Source organism: Equus asinus, chromosome 27 (assembly GCF_041296235.1).
Source record: "Equus asinus isolate D_3611 breed Donkey chromosome 27, EquAss-T2T_v2, whole genome shotgun sequence".
Taxonomy (NCBI): domain Eukaryota; kingdom Metazoa; phylum Chordata; class Mammalia; order Perissodactyla; family Equidae; genus Equus; species Equus asinus.
Genome location: NC_091816.1, coordinates 5,704,697 through 5,724,775, shown reverse-complemented (window position 1 = coordinate 5,724,775; position 20,079 = coordinate 5,704,697). Strand labels below are relative to the sequence as shown.

Genomic DNA, 20,079 nt, shown 5'->3' with positions numbered 1-20,079 from the left:
TGGCTTGTTTTAGGCCTCTAGGGTGAACAAAATGTACAAACTATAAACAGATAGAGTATATATAGTGAGAAAAGCCACAAAAATTTCTGAGTGTATATATTACCATTTCTTTAGAAATTTATAACTGTGATTATGATGAGAAGAGCTCTACTATTATTTTTAATTTTGTGTTATGAAACTTTCAGAATACAAACAGTTGAGAGAAGAGTAAAACGAACCCTGTGTAACTAGCACCCATCTTCAAAAGTTATAGACATTTTGCCAATCTTTTTTTTTTTGCTGGAGTATCTCAAAGCAAATCTCAGTCATTTAATCCATAAATACTTCAGCACGCATCTTTAACTGATATAAACATTTTTATATATAACCAATCATATAATTGTCACATCATATCAAAATTAAGACGAAAATCATTTATATCATCCAATCCTAGTACCTTGTCAAATGTCTCCAATTTTCTAAAAATTTCTTTACATTTAGTTTGACACAGGATCTAAATAAGGCTCAAACACTGTATTTTGTGTTTCTATTTTAAAATTTTATTTCTATAGCTACCCCCCTTTTCTTTGAATGCCATTGATTTATCTTATGGGGTGTCCCCCAGTCTGGCTTTAGCTGATTCCAAACAGGACTTGGAAGTATTCCTGAAAGTATGTTTTGTGGACCATCTCAGCATCGGGATTACCTAGAAATGCAAATTTATGGGTTTTACTCTTGGCCTATTGAAGAAGAATCTTTGGGGATAATTTTGATGCTCACTAAAGTTTTACAATCATTGACCTACAGGTTTGATTAGGTTTAGCCTCTTTTTGGGTGAGGGACGAAAACACTGCCTGGGTGGAGTTGAGCACTGCGGATTGTATCGCATGAGCGGTACACGACACAAATGGTTGCACCTCTTTTAACGATGCTAAAGTTGATCGCTGGAAGGTGTTTTTGTCCAATCCTTTAACAAATCCTCCCTCAGCTTTTCTCCTAGTGTTTATTATTCTCCTAGTGTTGATCCTAGTTATTGCCCATTTCCATTATTTCATTAGATGTTATAAAATAGTGATTTTTAAAATTGTCATTTTTTCTGGATTTTGGCATTGGAATGATCATCTGACTTTTTCTTTAGATAGGTTAATGTAATGAAATATAGTAATGGATTTTCTAAAATGGAATTACATTTGTATTCCCATTTGGTTATTGGATTATGTTTGCCAACATTTTTGTCTGTTTTATTGTACTGAGATTTATAAGTACTTTTTAGTCTATGGGGTATTATGTGTGTGTAATCTTGTCAGATTTTGGTATTAAGGTAATACTTAGCTCAAAAAAAGAATTCAAAAAATTTCCTTCTTTTCTATTTAGAATTGCTTTAATATTATCTGATTTTTAAAGGTCTAGTAGAATTTCTGTATGAAAAAATCTGGCCTCGATAACTTTTGATAGGAGAGTTCTGTTACTACTTTTTGTATGTCTTCTATGGAAATTTATCATGCGCTTGAAAAGGAGGTGAATTCTCTGTTGGGGAGGGGTTTCAAAGTTTATTATATATCACTCTACCTTTGTTTACTACAAACCACTTCTTTCTTGGACTGAGAGAGATTGGTTAAAATATTTTAATATTAGTTTGTTTCTGTCTGTCTCCTTGCAGCTCTTGTGATTTCTGCTGTAAGTTGTTGCTGTGATACTAGGTGCATAGATATAGTGAGTATTTTAACTTGGTCAATTGCAAACTTTAGCATGATTAAGAAGTCTGTTCTTTTCTCATTTCATGCATTTTTGGCCTGAGTTGTGCCTTATTTGGTATTAAGTTTGTGATTTCTTCTTCCTTTTTATTTGCATTTGCCTGGTATATCTTTGGCCATCCTTTATTTTTAACCTTTTAGAATCTGTTTAAAATCTGTTGGAAGTATGTCTTTAAATTTAGCATGGAATTAAAATTTACATTGTTAAGTAATCAGAAAATATTTTCCTTTTAATAAGTGATTTAAGCCCATTGGGTTTTATTGATATCAACATGGATTTTTAAATTTCAGTATTTATATATGAATAAACCATATATAATGTGATATATGTATTATATATTTGTATTACATTTTACTTAAATAACATATCATATATAAATTTATGTATTTATATAATATGCATTTTGTATTTTATACATTTTATTTACTTTGAAATATCTAAAGTATCTATTTTGCATATTTATATACAAATAAATTTATATAATGCATATAACATTATATACTTCATATTTATATACATTTCTCATGTATATATCTCAATGTTCCTTCAAGTCTTCTGTTATTTCAGGAATGTTTTCTTGAATAATAATTTTAAATATCTGCTCATTTTTGTTAATTTGGCTTACTCTTTTGAGAACTTCAATATGTTAAATCTTCGTTGCTTGTTTTTTCCATTTATTATTTTCTAATTTTTTGTGTTCGTGTAGTTTTTCCCCTTTGATTTTTAAAATACTTCTTCCTTCTAGTCTCTATTTTTCTTTATTATGCTTTGTGATGTATGGGATTTTGTGTCTAATTTTAATTTCTGAAATAATTTTTTAATTTCAATTTTTATCCTGAGCTCTGTTATCCCTTATTTCACATTCTCTTCTGTTTAGCCATCTCATATATTTCTGTTTTTTGCTGTTGTTTTGTAGCTTTATAGTTATTTTTATTTTGGATTATTTTGTCATATTAGGTGACAGTTTTCACCTGATGTATTGTCATATTTTTCTGGTGTGCCTTCCTCAGATATTCGTAGACTATTCTACTGATTTTTATCATTTCTCTTACAATATCTTTGTATAGGGCGCAATTGCGATCTTTTTCTCTTTCTCATTTTTAAATGATAAGGATTTTTCTGCAGTTTATGATGAGATTTATCTTTCAGTGGTGGGAGGCCAGAATGTCTTTTCTAGCTTCATAGTGTAAGGGTTCCCTTCTTGTGTTTTAAATTAAAGCATTATCAGTATGGGCTCTCTGTATAGGCAGCTCCATAGAGCTGAGTTTCTGGAACTCTTTCCCCCAGCAGCTGAACCTTTCGTTTGCCTACATTGTTGCTTGTACTCTACTATGAGCAGGCCCTCTATCCTTCTGAAAGAAAGACTTTGTTGGGTGTTTCCAAGACCCTAGCAGGCTTAGGTCAACCTGCATCTAATCTTCCTATAGACACTTAGTGTGTCTCTGTTTATGGGGTCTTTTTTGCATTTCCTGAAGATTGGGCCGTGTGGAACTATGTCATGGTTTTGCAGGTCACCATGCTTACCGAGGCTTTCCATTTAGTGTGGGCTTCACTCCTTTTGAAAGAATTGGTAATTTCTCTCGTCCTAGGATTTTTCGGAGTAGAAGAACTCCCCTCTCTTTTCCCTTCTCCAAACAGCTGATGACGTTGTACAGATCTTCTGGAGGTTCTACTGTTGTCTTTGATTTGCATTCCTCTGCCCCTTCCCCCTGCACCATAATCTTTGGTTTATGAGGATACACTGATGGAGATGTTGATTTTTTTTTTAATATTCTAGTTTCTCTCTTTGATTTTAGAAGGGATTTAGTGATTACACTGTCATCATAATTTTGTCTTGCCTATAGGTCTTTCTATTATAAAGGGGATTTGTTTATCCTTTCAATTCATCTACAGCAAACACTGCTAGTGTTTTACGCTGATCCTAAGGTACTCCTTTACTGGTTTGCTTGAGTTTTCCCATCATCAGGCTGCGATGGGTGCTACTGCTAATGGCTCACACCTACAGATTTCTTCAGAAGATTGCCTTGGGGTATTGGAGCTACCTCATCCAGAGTTCCAGGGGCCAATGATTGACAAGTGTGAGGATTTACAAACTCTGGTTTCATACCTCAAGGCAGGATAGACTTTGGGGTACAGTTCCTCTTCAGAGCTCCCTTTGGGATCAGGCTGAATCTAGACTTCGCTTGAAACTATATCCATGCTGAACTCTTACCCTTTGCCAATTCTGCTTCCCTCACTCTCCAATAGGTTTCTCCTGAGAGCGCTTCTTCATTAAGTCAGTTGCAAGATAACACTCCCTTCAGACTCAGCTCCTTGTGAAACCAGCTAAGACAGTTGGTACCAGAAATGGGGTGGTTCTAGGAAGCTGACTTTAAGAATGGGATTCTCTAGTTGGATTATCTACCATTCGGTTGGCAATGAGGACCCTCGTGAAAGGTGGGATGCTGGTGATTTATGACAGGTATAGCAGTGAAATTACTAAAATTTTCAGTTGCAGTGAGCTGTGATGGTAAATAGATGGAATAGATGTTCTGGCTAGCACAGTAGCTCATGTGTTTGACAGGTACAGGGGAAACGGTAATTGTGAGGATTATGGAATTGATGGCTGTTGCTCAGTATCATTAAGGCATTGAAAAGAGTAAATGACAGGCTCAGGCTACTTAGTCGTTAATTTTAAATGGCATGTGAACGTCAGGGGACCAGCTTCGTAATGAGCCTCATCTCTTGCAGTTAGAGGACTTATGTGGTTGAAAGCCCAGGGCTTAGTTGTAAGAGTTCCAAAACTTCAGAGTGCTACTGATCTTGTCAGTGAGTTTTCAGCATCTCAGGAAGGAGATCAAAAGAAGTTCACACTTGCCTGTGATGGACAACCATTTAAATTCATAGTTTTGCCATATTAATTCTGTTCTCTGTCATAATATAGTCAAAGGAATCTAGATCATCTGGACATTCCATAGAACTTCATGTTGGTCCTCTATACCAATTACATAAAGTTAATAGACATTATAAAAAATGGCAAGTATTCCAGAGCCCTGGTAAACTATAGCCCCAAGAAGATGAGAGATGCATCCTATAAAGATTCAGGTATCTGATGCATCAATGATATTTTTACAGTCTAGTGGTGAGTGACATGCTGCCACATCCCCTCTAAGATGAAGAATAGATAGTTGCACCTTGTACCTTCTATCACTAAGAAAGAGCCATAACACTTGGTAGGCCTCTTTTGGTTTTGGAGGCAGCATAATTTGCGCTTGGGAATACTATTCTTGCTCATTTATTAAGTGATTTAGAAGACTGCCAGTTTCAAGGGGAGTCCAAAGTAAGAAAGCTCTACATCAGATACAGGTTACAGTACTGGCATCCCTGCTTCTTGGGCTATATGAACCAGTAGACCCCATGGCACTGGAAGTATTTATGGTGCAAATAGATGCTGTATGGAGTCTCAGATAAACCCAATAAGAGAGTTCTGCACCAGAACTCTGGACTTCTGGAGCAAGGCCATATTGTCTTCATCAGAGAACTATACACCATTCAAAAAAGCAGCTCCTGATATACTGCTGGTCTTTGATAGAGACTAAGAATCTGACCGTGAGATATTAAATGACTCTGCAACCAGAACCACCCATCACAAACAGGCGCTATTAGATTCACTAAATTGTAAAGTTGGTTAGGCCCAATGGCAATACATCTGAGACTGAGATTGAGTACATCTAGAGGGCACAAGTAAGTTTCATGTCATCACTTATTATTGCACTAATGCCCCTCTTTTAGCTCACACCTGTGGACTTGTGAGGGGTCTCTATATGCATGTAATGAAAGAAGAAAACATAAACTGAGTTTGGTTCATGAATGAGTTAGCTTGGGATATTGGTATAAACCAAAACTGGATTATTGCTTCACTATCCCTCCTATTGGTGTTGGCCCTTAAAGACAGTGGTTAGGGGACGTCCTCCTAATGGGAGAGCTTCAGGTGGTACACCTGATAATCCATTTTTTTTAAAGAAGGAAATAGGCCAAGTAAAAATATACACAGGTTCATGTGCTGTGGCAAATAATTTTGGGTGTTTTGTCAGGAAGACTGGATTGAGGAATCTGGGGAAAAGGCATGTGAGTGGACCTTGTGTTGCATGTTAATGCATACCAGAGAGCATGCACTATGGAAGGGTCACAAAACAAACAAATGGATGGATGACGCAGCCAGCAGATGAAAGTCAACCTCTGTCCTTGGCTGTTCCAGTGCTTCCACAAATGGACTCATGGATGAAATAGCTGTGGATGGTAGAGAAGGAGGCTATGCATGAGTCCAACAGCTTAGGCTCTCTTTCACCAAGCTATAGTTATTGCTACTTCTGAATGTCTGACCTGTTAGCAATAGAGATTGATTCTAAGCCCCACATAATGGTACACTCGAGGAGATCAACCATCTATTTGTTAACATGTTAATTACATCAGACTCTTTCCATTGTTGAATGGGCAAGGCTTTTTGCTTACTGTTCTTGATACATATTTTTGGATATGGACTTACTTTTCCTGACCAAAGCAACTTGGCCAGCATCACTCTCTGCAGTGCATTGTCTGGCATGATTATCCAGGGTTTCACCGTATGTCTGATCTATGGACATGGGATCAGATGAAGAGATCCAGTTTATGCCAAATAAAGTGTGACAATGGGTGCATGACTGTGAGATCCACTGGTCCCTGCCACATAAGGCACCATCCAGAAGCAACCAGCCTGATAGAGTAATGGATTGGCCTCTTAAAAATGCAGTTAAACTCCAGCTTGGAGGTGGTAATTGGAAGGATGAGGTACTACAGAGTGTAGTCTATACATTAAACAAATGGATATTGTCCAAGAACCGCAGAGTGGTAGTAGAAGTGCCCCTACTCACCAGCACTTCCAGTGAACACCTTGAGGGTATTTGATTCCATTACCTACAACCTTATGCTGTGATGGTATAAAGGTTCTGGATCCCAGTGGAAGGATGCTTCTACCAGGGAACAGCGTAAATCTCCCACTAACCTTAAAGCTACGGCTGCCATGTAGTCATTTTTCATTCTTTGTGACAGTAGAACAACAAGCCAAAAAAAAGGAAAGAAAAGAAATTACCATATTTCAGGATAATTTACTGTGATTATCATGAGGAGCTAGGGATGCTGCTGAACAATGGGTATGGAGGGGCAGAAAGGCAAGTGTTTGGCACTCAAGTGATCCACTGAGGCTTTTCTGAAAGTTCTCATGCCTAGTTTTAGCTGTAAATGGGAAAATATAGCAAGTATGGCCTGATAAGGGTATGGTAACTGGGGCTTTAGAACCCCGAGGGATGATGAAGGTCTCTGGTTCACCCTATCAGGCTAGCCATCTAGAAGAAGTGATGACTGAGGGTAAGGACAAACTAGAATAGACAGTAGAGCAAGGAGATGATGAGTGTCCATTAGGGCATCAAGATGAATTTCTAGGATAGGGAGGTGGCAGGCACTGTTGGTGTGCCTACAACCCCAAGTCCCTGGCCAGAATTGCTTTATAGGTTCAGTTTGTGTTGTTTGTTCCCGGGCTCTTGAGGTACTATTCCAAGAGTTGAGGTACTATTCCAAGAGTTGGTAATCTTCTCTGGAGAATTGCCTTTTGGCTGTTGAGTTACCTCTCCTGGAGTTGTCTTGGAGTTACTCCCTGACCCCATCCCCCAGGGCAGCCCTTCAGCTGAAGACAGTCGGTACAGGGGATACAAAAGCCCAGCCCCCTTGTCTCAAGGTGGGAAAGACTCTAAGGCACAATTTATACTCTAGAGGTCCCCTAGGGCATCAGGCTAAGGCTAGAATTTCCCTGAAATCGTATACTTTAGCTGCATCTTCCTCCCTCTCTTGCTTCTCTCACTCTCTTCCAGGTTCCTCCTGAGAGTGCTCCCTCAATAAAGCACTTGCAAAAGTATCCTTGTTTCAGACTCTGCTTCTAGGGAACCCGGCCTAAGACACTATCCAACTAATCCATAGTTTTGTGAAACAGAAAGATAAATTGCCAATGTAGGTCACTGTAAATTCAGATCAATCTACTTCTTCTCAGTCCCCAAATGCTTAAAGATCTACAGGGCTTCCAAACATTTACTAAAATATATTTCGTGAAGGGAGTGATTTTGGAACTGTACGAGCAGGTGATAAGGAAAAGTGTTTTCTGAAACTATTGAAATTATTATAACACTTTGCAAATAACATTCTGGCAGACTTATTTGAAATATTATATGGGGGAAGTTCCAGAAGGGATAGAATTTCTTGATCATCTAAAGTCTGTTATTAAAAATTAAAACACAAATTTGCCAGTATTGTTCAGTAAATTCTCTTATGACTTTCGTTAATCAACTCCTGTACATTCTTTAAAGATCTAGCTAATTTTCTCTACATAGTCTGCAAATAGAGTGCATTTCATGCTAGTGAAAGGACAGTTAAAGGAAGTGTGTCTGGTACACTAACATCTTAACGATTATTAAGTTTTTGCTTTGAGAAGAATATTCATCCAAGAACAACTTAGGAGAACTTGCTCAGCAGATCCACTTAAAAAAGATGGGGCTGGCCAGCGGCTTGGTGGTAAGTTCACGAGCTCCACTTAGGCCGCCAGAGGTTCGCAGATTCTGATCCTGAGTATGGACCTAGCACTGCTCATCAAGCCATGCTGTGGCAGCAACCCACATAAAATAGAGGAAGATTGGCACAGGTGTTAGCTCAGGGCCAATCTTCCTCACATACACACAAAAAAGAAAAAGAGATAAAAATGCTCCAGGGTCTATGTTCAGTTATATTCAGATCAGGCTCACTAAGGGGCTATTTTCTCACCTATGCAAATTTGAACCCCAGGACATGCTGCTGCTTCAGTGTCAGGATTTTCATGTGTGGTATTGCTGTCTTATGTTTCCCATATACCTGTTTTGCTTCTGTCTTCAATTTATTTCTGATTTTACTTTTTAGAAGATAAAGTTTTACAATTTTGGAATAATTTTAGATTTACAGAAAAATTGCAGAGATGCTCCACAGTTCCCGTATATGTTCACTCAGTTTCCCTTAAAGTCAACGTCTTATATAACTATGTTGATACATTATATTTGTGAAAACTAAGAAATTAGCATCGATGTATTACTATTAACAAAATTCAGGATTTATTTGGATTTTACCAGTTTTTCCGCTAACGTCCTTGTTCTGTTCCAGGATCCATTCCAGGATCCTACCTTGCAGTGAGTTGTCCTGTCTCCGCAGTCTCCTTGGCTCTGTTTCTCAGTCTTTCCTTACTTCTTCATGACCTTGACAGTTTTAAAGATTATTGGTCAGACATTTTGTAGAGCGTCCTTCAATTTGTATTTCTCTGATGTTTTCTCATGATTAGACTGAGGTTGTGAGTTTTAGGGAAGATTACCGCAGCGTTAAATACTGTTCTCATCACATCACAGCAGGGGGCACATGAAAGCAACTTGACTTATCGCAGTGACGGTACCTTCCTATTTCAGTTTTGACCATTCATTAGACCCTTTAACAACCTGCCTTATTCTTTTTTGATTTGTATGGTCTTCCTGTTGCTTCTTAGTTTCACAGATCCTGGAATGCTCATCTTTTCTGTGTTCTGATATTTGTGTCTTTTTGGGCTTTATGTGCTCTAAGTTTTCTTTTCATGATGCTCTAACTCTTGTTTTGCATATGTTCTCTTTTGCTGGATAAAATCTCATCAGTCAGGTTCACTGACCTACCGATGTTACAGCTTATTGCTCTCCATGTTTTAACTTGAGAACAGTAGTGATAGAGTCAGAAACAATACCAAATTTTGTTGAATAATCTTCTGTTTGAAAATATAGGAAACGGGCAATACATTTTAGTAAAATGGTTAAAATAAATAATTTTTGTGCCTAGTGGAGTGAACTTCACTGATATTGAATAGCTTACTCTCCCAGTGACTCCACCTGGATAGACACTGCAGGACAGCACACAGTCTCTCCTTCAGAAGAGTTTAAAATTCAGTGACAAATAGATTTTTAACCCTTAGGTTGGGCTTATTTTTCTGGAAATAGTAAGAATGGCTTATATAATACAAGTTATAATTTTTGATATATTGTTGCAGATTTTAAATCATACGTAGTCTGAGACATTTTAATCAACAAATTTTATAATACAAGTTATAATTTTTGATATATTGTTGCAGATTTTATATCATACGTAGTCTGAGACATTTTAATCAACAAATTTTAAGCACTGTTTGAAAGGATTAATTGATGTAAAATTGTTGTTTTGCTTCTTCTATTACATTTGTCCTCACTCTCAGTTGTTCTGGACTCTCTAGGAACAGATATCCTATATTATTCCAATAGATGAGAAACCATATACTGTGCACCTTAAGTGAAGGTAATTTTTTATTCTTTAGTTTTCCATTTTATTTTATTTATATGAATTTGTTTACTTATAATAAAAAATTGAGTATTAAAAATTACGAATATAGTTGTTATTAACATTTTTAGTTGTTTCAGATGAATAAACGCTCTCCTGTGAATTAATTAAATTTTTGGTCCTAATGCCTCAAGTAGTCTTTTGTTAGGGGGGTTAGGAAGGGAAAAAATAGTGACTCACCTCCTGAAGAAAAATCGATACAATCTTAAATTAGCAGAACCTGCAGGGCCTTTATAATCAGGACAGGATATCACACTAAGAAGTGAACCTGTAACTGACTGTATCAGTTAGGGTTTATCAGGGAGGCAGGGCCACCAGCAGGGATGTGGAATAAGGGATTTAATGTAGAAATTAGATCATACACTATTGTGAGAGCTGGTGAAGTTTATGGAAAATAGTACTAGCTATGTGCCATCCTTCAGGGAATTGAGAAAATAATCAAAATAACTTTCTATAGGGTTTCATTCTTTGATGAATGAGTTGAAAAAGCTTGGCTTGGAATTAATTTGTGACTTTCAAGAGGATAGTTTCAGTTAAATTTTGGGAGTAAAACTAGACTACATGGTATTAGGGAGAGGCAAATTGTGAGAAACCGAAAGTAGTAAGCGTAAATAACTTTTTCAAAACCATTGGGCAGACAAAGAAAAAAGAGGAGGCTCAGGTGAATGCTTTCTGAGAAAGAAGAAATGAAATTTTTTAGCTGAGGAGAAGTTTCTTTTTTCTTTTTTTGGGGGGGGGTCGAAGATTAGCTCTGAGCTAACATCTGCCACACAATCCTCCTCTTAATGCTGAGGAAGACTGGTCCTGAGCTAACATCCATGCCCATCTTCCTTTTCTCGACAAAAATAATCCATAACCAATCTATAAATGAAAATTTGGGAGAGTTTATTCTGAGCTGAAATCTGAGGACCATGGCCTGGGGCCTTTCTTCCCGAAGGAAGAAAGGGCACCAAAGAAGTGAGGTGTACAGAGTGGTTATATATCCCCAAACAGGACATTTCACATATGATTGAAATGTCCCTCCCACAATAGTCACAAGATTGCCCTGTTGGCACAGGGCTTGATGGACACAGCAGGTAGTGGGTCTGCTATCTCGGAGGGCATAGCAGGAGGCAAGTCTATTGTCTCAAGCTGGGTGGTCACAGGTGAGTGCAGCAATCAATTCCTAGCCTAAGGAATGATGCTTAATCCTTAAGGAAATGCCAACGTTGGGAGGGGGAGGGAAGTTGCACCTTTATCTCAAGGGCCTTTGTTCTTGCCATAGTAACTGTTTTAAAGCAGATATACAATGCGTGCTCAATGGCCACAGTCAGGCCCTTTTGGAAGAAATAGCAAAGTCAGGCCGAATTAGGTTTACACCAAATGGCTTCCTCATGTACTCCAATATATCCTATTGCTTGCCATTTCTATTTGTCAATGTATACCTGGGAGCTGCTCAGGCAAGCTGAGCAACTCGCCAAAATGGCTGAAACCCCCACAGCTGAAATATCATATCCAGCTGAAGACAAAGGAGGATGTTGGGGGTGGGGGGAGTCAGTTACAGAAGGTTACCAGGCAAGCACAATAAATAAGTGCAGATTTAAGTCCTTGCCTTCCCCATTGATTAAGAGTTTGTAGAGATAAGGTCATCTCCCCTTCTTCCTGGTAGAGAGGGAGATATCTTTACAGATGGAGAATTCCTTTACAGTGTAAATGTCTCTTACAAAGGGTAAGTAAATTCTACTTTTCAGTTGCTTTCCTGTCTGCAAAGTAACGAGCCACAAATAATCCTCATGCCAAAGAGACATACCTTGGGGTGGCCAATTCCAGGCCCCCACAGGGGCTCTATTTTTAGGTATGTATATGTTTTTAATTGTGTATTTTGATAGATTGACCCATTTATCAATATATAATATCCTTCTTTGTCTCTTAAAATTTTTTGGCTTAAAATATATATATATTTTTTCTGATATTAGTGTAGCCATCTCAGTTACTGTTGGTTACTTTTACATGGCATATCTTTTTCCATGCTTTCAGTTTCAACTTTTTGTATCTTTGGATCTAAAGTGAGTCTCTTTAGAAAGTATATAGTTGGATCATATTTTTTTGATCCATTCTGCCAATCTCTGTCCTTTAATTGGAGAGTTTGATACATTTACAATTAAAGTAATTAATGACAAGGAAAGACTTACTCCTGACATTTTATCATTTTCTATGTTTTATATATATTTTTGTTCTTCAACTATGCCATTATTGCTTTCTTTTGTTTATTTTATTTTTTCCTTGTGTATTGTCTTGATTCCCTTCTCATTTTTTTCTGTATATTTTTACTTAATTTCTTAGTGGTTACCTTGGACATTATAATTAACATCTTAAATTTATAATAATCTTGGTTTTAATTAATGTTAATTTAGCATTCATAGTTTACAAAAATCTCTCCTCCTATATATTTCTAATCCCTTTATGTTGTTGTCATAAATCATATCTTTACACATTGTACTCTCATTGAAATTAATTTATAATTATTGCTTTGTGCATTTGCTTTTAAATAGTATGAGAAAATAGAGGAGTTACAAGCCAAAAGATAATAATACTGGCTCCTGTATTTACCAAAGTAGTCCCATTTACCATGTTCTTTATTTCTTTGTACAGCTTTGAGTTACCTAATGTACTTTCATTCTGGCTTGAGAGACTAACTTTGGTATTTATTGAGGATAGTGTATTAGGGCTATCAAAACAAAGTACCTCAGACCGGGTGGTTTAAACAACTCAAATTTGTTTTCTCAGTTTTGGAGGTAGAGATCTGAGATCGAGGTGTTGGCAGGGTTGATTCCTTCTGAGGCCTCTCTGTTTAGCTTGTAGATGGCTATCTTTTCCCTGTGTCTTCACATGGTCTCCCTTCTGTATGTGTCTTTATCCTAATTTTCTCTTTTTATAAGGGTACCAGTTATGACTAGGGCCCACCCTAATGACCAAACTTAATACTTCTCTAAAGGCCCTATCCCCAAGTATAGTTACTGGTGGTTAGGACTTCAGTGTATGAATTTTGAGAGGAGACAATTCAGCCCATAACTGGCAGATCTCCTGGCAACCAACTCCCTCAGTTTTTGTTTATCTGGGAATGTCGTAATTTCCCCTTCATTTTTGAAGATTAGTTTTCTTAGATGCAAAATTCTTGGTTGACAGTTTTTTTCTTTCAGCACTTTAAATGTCATCCCACTGCTTCTTGCCTCCATGGTTTCTAATGAGAAATTGGATGTTAATATTTTTGAGGATCCTTTGTTCATGATGAGTTGCTTTCTATCTTGCTATTTTCAAAATTCTGTCTTTATCATTGGCTTTTGACAGTTTGATTTTAATGTGTGTTGGTGTGGATCCTTCTGAATTTACCCCACCTAGAGTTTTTCAATTTCCTTGGATGTGTAAGTTCATGTCTTTCAACAAATTTGGAAAGTTTCCACCCATTAGTTCTTCAAATTTCCTTTCTGCTCCTTTCTCTTTTTCTTCTTCTGGGGACACCTATTATGCATATGTTGATATTCTTGATGATGTGCCACAGGTCTCTTAGACTCTTCATTTTTCTTATTCTTTTTTAATTCTGTTCCTCATACTGAATAACCTTGATTGATTTTTTTTTTTTGAGGAAGATTAACCCTGAGCTAACTACTGCCAGTCCTCTTCTTTTTTGCTGAGGAAGCCTGGCCCTGAGCTAACATCCATGCCCATCTTCCTCTACTTTATATGTGGGATGCCTACCACAGCATGGCATGCCAAGCAGTGCCATTTCCGCACCCAGGATCTGAGCCAGTGCACCCCGGGCCGCCGAAAAGCGAAACGGGCAAACTTAACTGCTGCACCACCAGGCCGGCCCCAATTGATTTGTTTTGACATTTGAATTTTCCTTTGTGTTACTGTATTTTAAGCTTCAGAATTTCTCTTTTATTATTTCTATATTTTTATTGTTATTCTTTACTTGGTGAGTCATCATTCTTCTTGTTTCCTTTAGTTCTTTCTCCATGGTTTCTCTTAGCTCTGTGAGCATCTTTGCCTGTTAGTCCAATGTCTAGGCTTCCTTAGGAATAGTTTCTGTTTCTTTTTTTCCCTGCAAATGAACCACACTTTCTTGTTTCTTTGCATGCTTCATATTTTTTCGTTGAGAACTGACATTTTGAATATTACAAAGTGGTAACTCTAGAAATCAAATTTCCCACCCTTCTCATGGTTTGCCATTCTTGCTTATTGTGGGTTGTAGTTTGTTTGTTTAGTGATTTTTCTGAACTATTTTTGCTATAGACTATGATTTGTCTCTAAAGTCTATTTTCCATTAATGGTCAGCTAATGAATTGATAGAGATTTCCTTAAATGACTGTAACCAACAATAAAAACGATAGTTTACTATTCAGAATTCCTAAAAGGAAAGGGCACACCACATCATGCAGAAACCACATAGGGGAGCAACAGGGTAGGTCAGGAGACAGAGAGAGCAAGGGGAAAACATGAGCAAGGAGCCTCGATTGTGGTTTCTGTGGGAAGGAACGGGCAAGGTAAGGTAAACAGGTTTAGACTAGGCTAGTTTCAGTGGATTCTGGGGTGTAGCGGTTGTCTCTGGTTGTCTGGTACCTGGCCCTTGGGTGATTAGGGCAGGGGAATAATGGCTTGGAGTATAAGAGCCTGATAATGGAGGTGGTTGTGGGTTGGATTCTGGATTGATTAGTTGGGTAACAGGGGGAGGGTAGGACCAGGGAAGACTTTGTGAAAAACCTTCCTTTGCAAGGGCAGATAAGTATGAGAGAAGGTTCTTTTCAGAAAACTGCAAGAATTTTAGTATGATTAATACACAGGATTGAAGAAGGGAAATGGAAAGAAATGAAGAATTGACATGATATTTGAATTTTATCCTAAACGTGATGGAGAGTCATTGATAGATTTTGAGCAGGGGAGTGACATGTTCATGTTTTCATTTTAGAATCCTAATTTTTGTAGGAGTGTAGGGACTGGATTGCTGGTGGGAAAATTGGAGAAGGAAGAACAATTTAAGAGACTATTGAAGTAGTTAAAGTAAAAATTTATAAATTAGTAGTAGTAGGAATAGAAGGAAAAGGACACTTTTAAAAGTTACTGATGAGGTTGAATTAGAAAGACTTGTAAATTGATTTGATTTATTCATTCACTTAATAAATTTATTGAGCATCATCTAGGTGCCAGTTAGAGTTCTATTTACTGAGGACACAGCAGTGAATAAAACAGAGAATGTTCTGCTGTCATGGAACATGTAGTATAATAAGTGTGGGAGGTCATAGATAATAATGCTGTTCACTAAAGTACTGGAAATGTAAGTAGGAGCAGATTTTTGAGGGAGCCTGATGAGTTTAGTTTTGGATATGTTTAATTTGAGGGTCCTCTGGAGCATCCAAGGGATGGTGTTCTCTAGAGAGATGATTTATAGATATGGAATTTGACATTGGCACATTCCACAGAGCTTATTCAGATTCCAGCAGTTATATATACACTCTTTTGTGTGTTTTTCTGTAGTTTTATGTGATAGTATCACATATGTAGCCTTGTGTAATCACTACCACAATCAAGGCACTCAACAGTACCATCACCATAAGACTCTCTTACGTTATCCCTTTATAGTTATACCCATCTCTCCCCCCTTCGCTATACTTTTTTTACCTCTGGCAAATCACTAAGCTGTTCTCCATCTCTGTGATTTCAGGTATATTGTATAAATGCTATCATGTATTATGTATCCTTTTGAGGTGTTTTTTATATTCAGTATTATTTTCTTGAGGTTTATCCAAACTGTTCCATATATCACCAGTTCAGTTCCTTTTTATTGCTGAGTAGTGTATTATGGTACGGTATGAATGTACCACGATTTATTTAACCAGTTAACCTTTGAAGGACATATAAGCTGTTTCCAAGTTAGGGCTATTATGAATAAAGATATTGTGAACATTCATTTATAGGATTTTGTCAGCATCAGTTCTTATTTCTCTAGAATAAATGCCCAGGAGTACAATTGCTGGGTCATATGATACATTCATTATTTGTTTTGAAAGAAGCTACTGGGGCCAGCCTGGTAGCACAGTGGTTAAGTTTGCAGGTTCCACTTCTCGTGGCCTGGGGTTCGCCGGTTCGGATCTCGGGTGTGGACATGGCACCGCTTGGCACACCATGCTGTGGCAGGTGTCCCACATAGAAAGTAGAGGAAGATGGGCACAGATGTTAGCTCAGGGCCAGGCTTCCTCAGAAAAAAGAAGAGGACTGCAGTAGTTAGCTCAGGGCTGATCTTCCTCAAAAAAAAAAAAAAAAAGAAAGAAAGAAGCTGCTAAACTACTTTCCAGAATGGCTATACAATTTTACATTCCCACCAGTATGTATCATTGAGCCAACTTATATTCATTTTTCATTACTGTCTTATTTTGAACTGTTTTAACCCCAAAGCAGCCTCAAACCTCTGAGAGTAGATGGAGAGCAAATCTCAAATATATTACATAACAAATTGTGTTTAAAATTAATTTTGTTTTTCAGTATGATTACTTGGGCTCTGATCGCATGATTATAACAAATAAAATCATCGAAATTATTGGCTTTGTAAATTCGGTAAGTATTGTCCTTTTCGTACTAGTTAGAAAGACTCATCCTGGTTTTGAGTGATAATTTGCATGAATTTGCTTTAGAATTAAGTCATCCGTATAAACCGAGTGAGGATTTGTTGAGACATTGAATCTATTTCGTGGTTATGGTAAAATAACATAAAGATTAATTTTTCATCTATTTATCTCTTCTGTTTTTAGATGTTTGCCCAATTTAAAGTTACTGTTGTGCTGTCATCATTGGAGTTGTGGTCAGATAAAAATAAGGTTTCTACAGTTGGTGAGGCGGATGAATTATTGAGTAGATTTTCAGAATGGAAAAAGTCCTATCTTACCCTAAGGCCTCATGATATTGCATATTTATTCATGTAAGAATAATGTTTGAGTATTCTTAGAAAGAAAACAAAAATCTGTGACAATGGAAGTTGCTTAATTTTAGGGAATTGTTATTCATTTCTCACTATTTGCACTTTGACCATTATGTGCTTTATTCAGGCCTTGTGCTCTCTTTCTGGTTGTCAGAGAATAAAAAAAGATTGCTAAAATTTATTTCTATGCTTATCAACCTTTTACAAATGGAAGATTGGGATTTGAAGAGGTTAAACTATCTCAGGACTCTCGGATCTAGTGGTGTATCTAGGGTTTGAAATTACAGTTTGTTAACTCCAGAGCCCATAATTTTAACCATTACATAAAGAGATGGGTTTTATCTTGTGAAGTTTATATTTTTGTTGTTTTCGATCAAAGGCTTGATAAAATAGGTTAAAAATATTTTACCCTAGTAAATTTTCCTCATTATTTTTAAATGTTAGTTTTCTAATGATCAATTATAAGTCTATATTCATAATTTTATTCATATTAAATTTATTAGCAATTATAATCAGCAAATGTCTTTCAATAAATCTGTATATATGTATTTTTTGAGTTGGTAAACATTCATTTCCTTTTGCATATGTGAGATTAATCTTTTCCCCACATCTCTGCCAACAATAAGTGTTATTGCACTTTTCATTTTTTGTTAGTCTAATGGAAATAAATTGATGTAGTGTTTTTTAATTTGCTTTTCCAACGACTAGTAGATTTGAGCAACTTTTCATATATATGCTTCTTGATCATTTGGATTTGTCCTTCTGTAATTGCTTTTTCATGTTATTTGACTATTTCCTTGTAATTCATAAGGGTTTATTGAATGTTTAGTTATTAATCCTTTGTTTATCTGTATCAAAAACATTTTTTCCATATCTATAGTTTTTCTATAGATATTAAAAACCTTTTTTCTACATAAAATCTTTTATGTTTTATAGGGGTAATTTGTTAATCTTTTGTTTTTTACTTCTGCATTTTCTGTTTGATGAAGATCTCTCCCAGCTCTAAATTTAGTCTGCTAGATTATTTTTGGAGGAATTATTATTATTACTTTTATAATTTTTGGAGGGATTAATATTATTACTTTTTATAATTAAGTCATTTTCAGCTAATTTTTGTATAATATAAAAGTGAATTACAATTTAATATTCTGCTACATTGATAGCCAGTTTTGCAATAAATTTAACTACCACTTTGTCGTGCATTTGTTAAGTTCCACAAACAATCTGTTGGAATTTTTAGAGAGATTAAAGTAAATCTGTATATCAGTTTGGGGAGAACTGACATGTTTACAATGTTGAGTCTTCCAATCCATGCAAATTTATAACACTGAATATTCTAGTCATTGATTATCATATATCCCTCCATATTTTTAAGGCCTTCGTTAAGTCTTGCAGAAAAGCTTTATAGTTTATAGTATAGTTTCTTTATATTATCTGGAAGAGGTCTTCCAGATAACTGTGAGATTTATTTCTGGGTATTTAACAATTTTTGTGCTAATATAAATATATTTTTTAACTTTTGACCACATGTTTGAAGATATATAGAAATGTAATAGATTTTTGTAAGTGCTAAATTCATGTTTTTAAATTAATAGCCTTTACTTTTAGAAGAGTTTTAGTTTTACAGAATAATTGAGCAGAAAGTCTAGAAAGTTGCTGTATATTCCCTCTCCCTCCCCACCCCCACCACAGTGCTCACTATTATTAACATCTTGCATTGGTGTGGTTCATTTGTTGAAACTGATGAATCAATATTGATACATTATTAAATTAAAGCCCATAGTTTACAGTAGAGTTCACTCTTTGTGTTATAAATTCATTTTTTTAATCTAAGAATTTTTCTAATGAATTGTGTATCAGACTTTCCTACCTGTTTTGATATGGGTTTTTCTTGTGCACCTGATGTGTAGGAGTAGCTCCTTTAGTTTTTTTTTCAATCTAATAATTTATTTCATATTTTTCATAGGATAGCAATAAAAGCTTTGTTTTGACCTTAAACTGCAAGAATGAGAAATTGGTCAGAAGTCCCAACTTTGGAATTTATTCTTTTCAAACTTTTTCTCTTCATTGCTCTCTGCCAAGTTTCTGTAGTGCATTCTCTTCAGCTTTTTTTTTTTTCTTATTTAAGTATTACCATCCTGCCAGTGTAAGGTAAAGAGAAAGTTTTGGAATTCCATTTGTTAATACTTTTACAGGAAATTCTTTTTAGCTTCAGTATATCTCCTTTATTTATTTATTTATTATTAGCTGTCCATAGATGTGTGGGTTTATTTATGGACTCTTGATTCTGTTCCACTGATCTGTGTGTCTGTTTTTGTGCCAATCCCATGCTGTTTTGGTTACTATGGCTTTGTAGTATATTTTTAAATCAGGGAATGTGATACCTCCAGCTTTGTTCTTTTTTCTCAGGATGCCTTTGGCTATTCAGTGTCTTCTGTTGTTCCATATAAATTTTAGGATTCTTTGTACTATTTATGTGAAAATTGTCATTGGAACTTTGATAGGGATTGCATTGAATCTATAGATTGCTTTAGGAAGTATGGACATTTTAACCACGTTAATTCTTCCAATCCTAGAGCATGGAATATCTTTCCATTTCTTTGTGTCTTCAGTTTCTTTGAACATGTTTTATAGTTTTTAGTGTACAGGTCTTTCACCTCTTTGGTTAAGTTTATTCCTAGATATTTTATTCTTTTTGTTGCAATTGTAAATGGGATTGTATCCTTAATTTCTCTTTCTGTGACTTTGTTGTTCATATGTAGAAACACAACTGATTTTTGCATGTTGATTTTGTATCCTGCCACTTGGATATGTCTCTTTTAAAAGGAGCATTTTCTTTCATAGCCTAAATAGCATTGTTACATTTAATAAAATAGTAATTCATCTAATACTCAGTCTATTTTCACATTTCCCTGTTGACTTCCAAAATGTACTTAAACAGCTGCATTTTCCTAGTTAGCATCCAATCTAGGAACATGAAC

General features: G+C 36.1%; 1 protein-coding gene across 1 annotated transcript in view; it reads left to right on the top strand.

Moving 5' to 3' along the window:
* The window catches only part of LOC106827904 (uncharacterized), an 89,448-nt gene that overhangs the window by 31,817 nt on the left and 37,552 nt on the right, over nucleotides 1–20,079 (top strand). Inside the window, exons 3-4 of the mRNA XM_070499717.1 lie at nucleotides 16,666–16,737; nucleotides 16,932–17,098. Of these exons, the coding sequence (XP_070355818.1) occupies nucleotides 16,666–16,737; nucleotides 16,932–17,098 (239 nt within the window). The remainder of the gene's footprint in view (nucleotides 1–16,665; nucleotides 16,738–16,931; nucleotides 17,099–20,079) is intronic.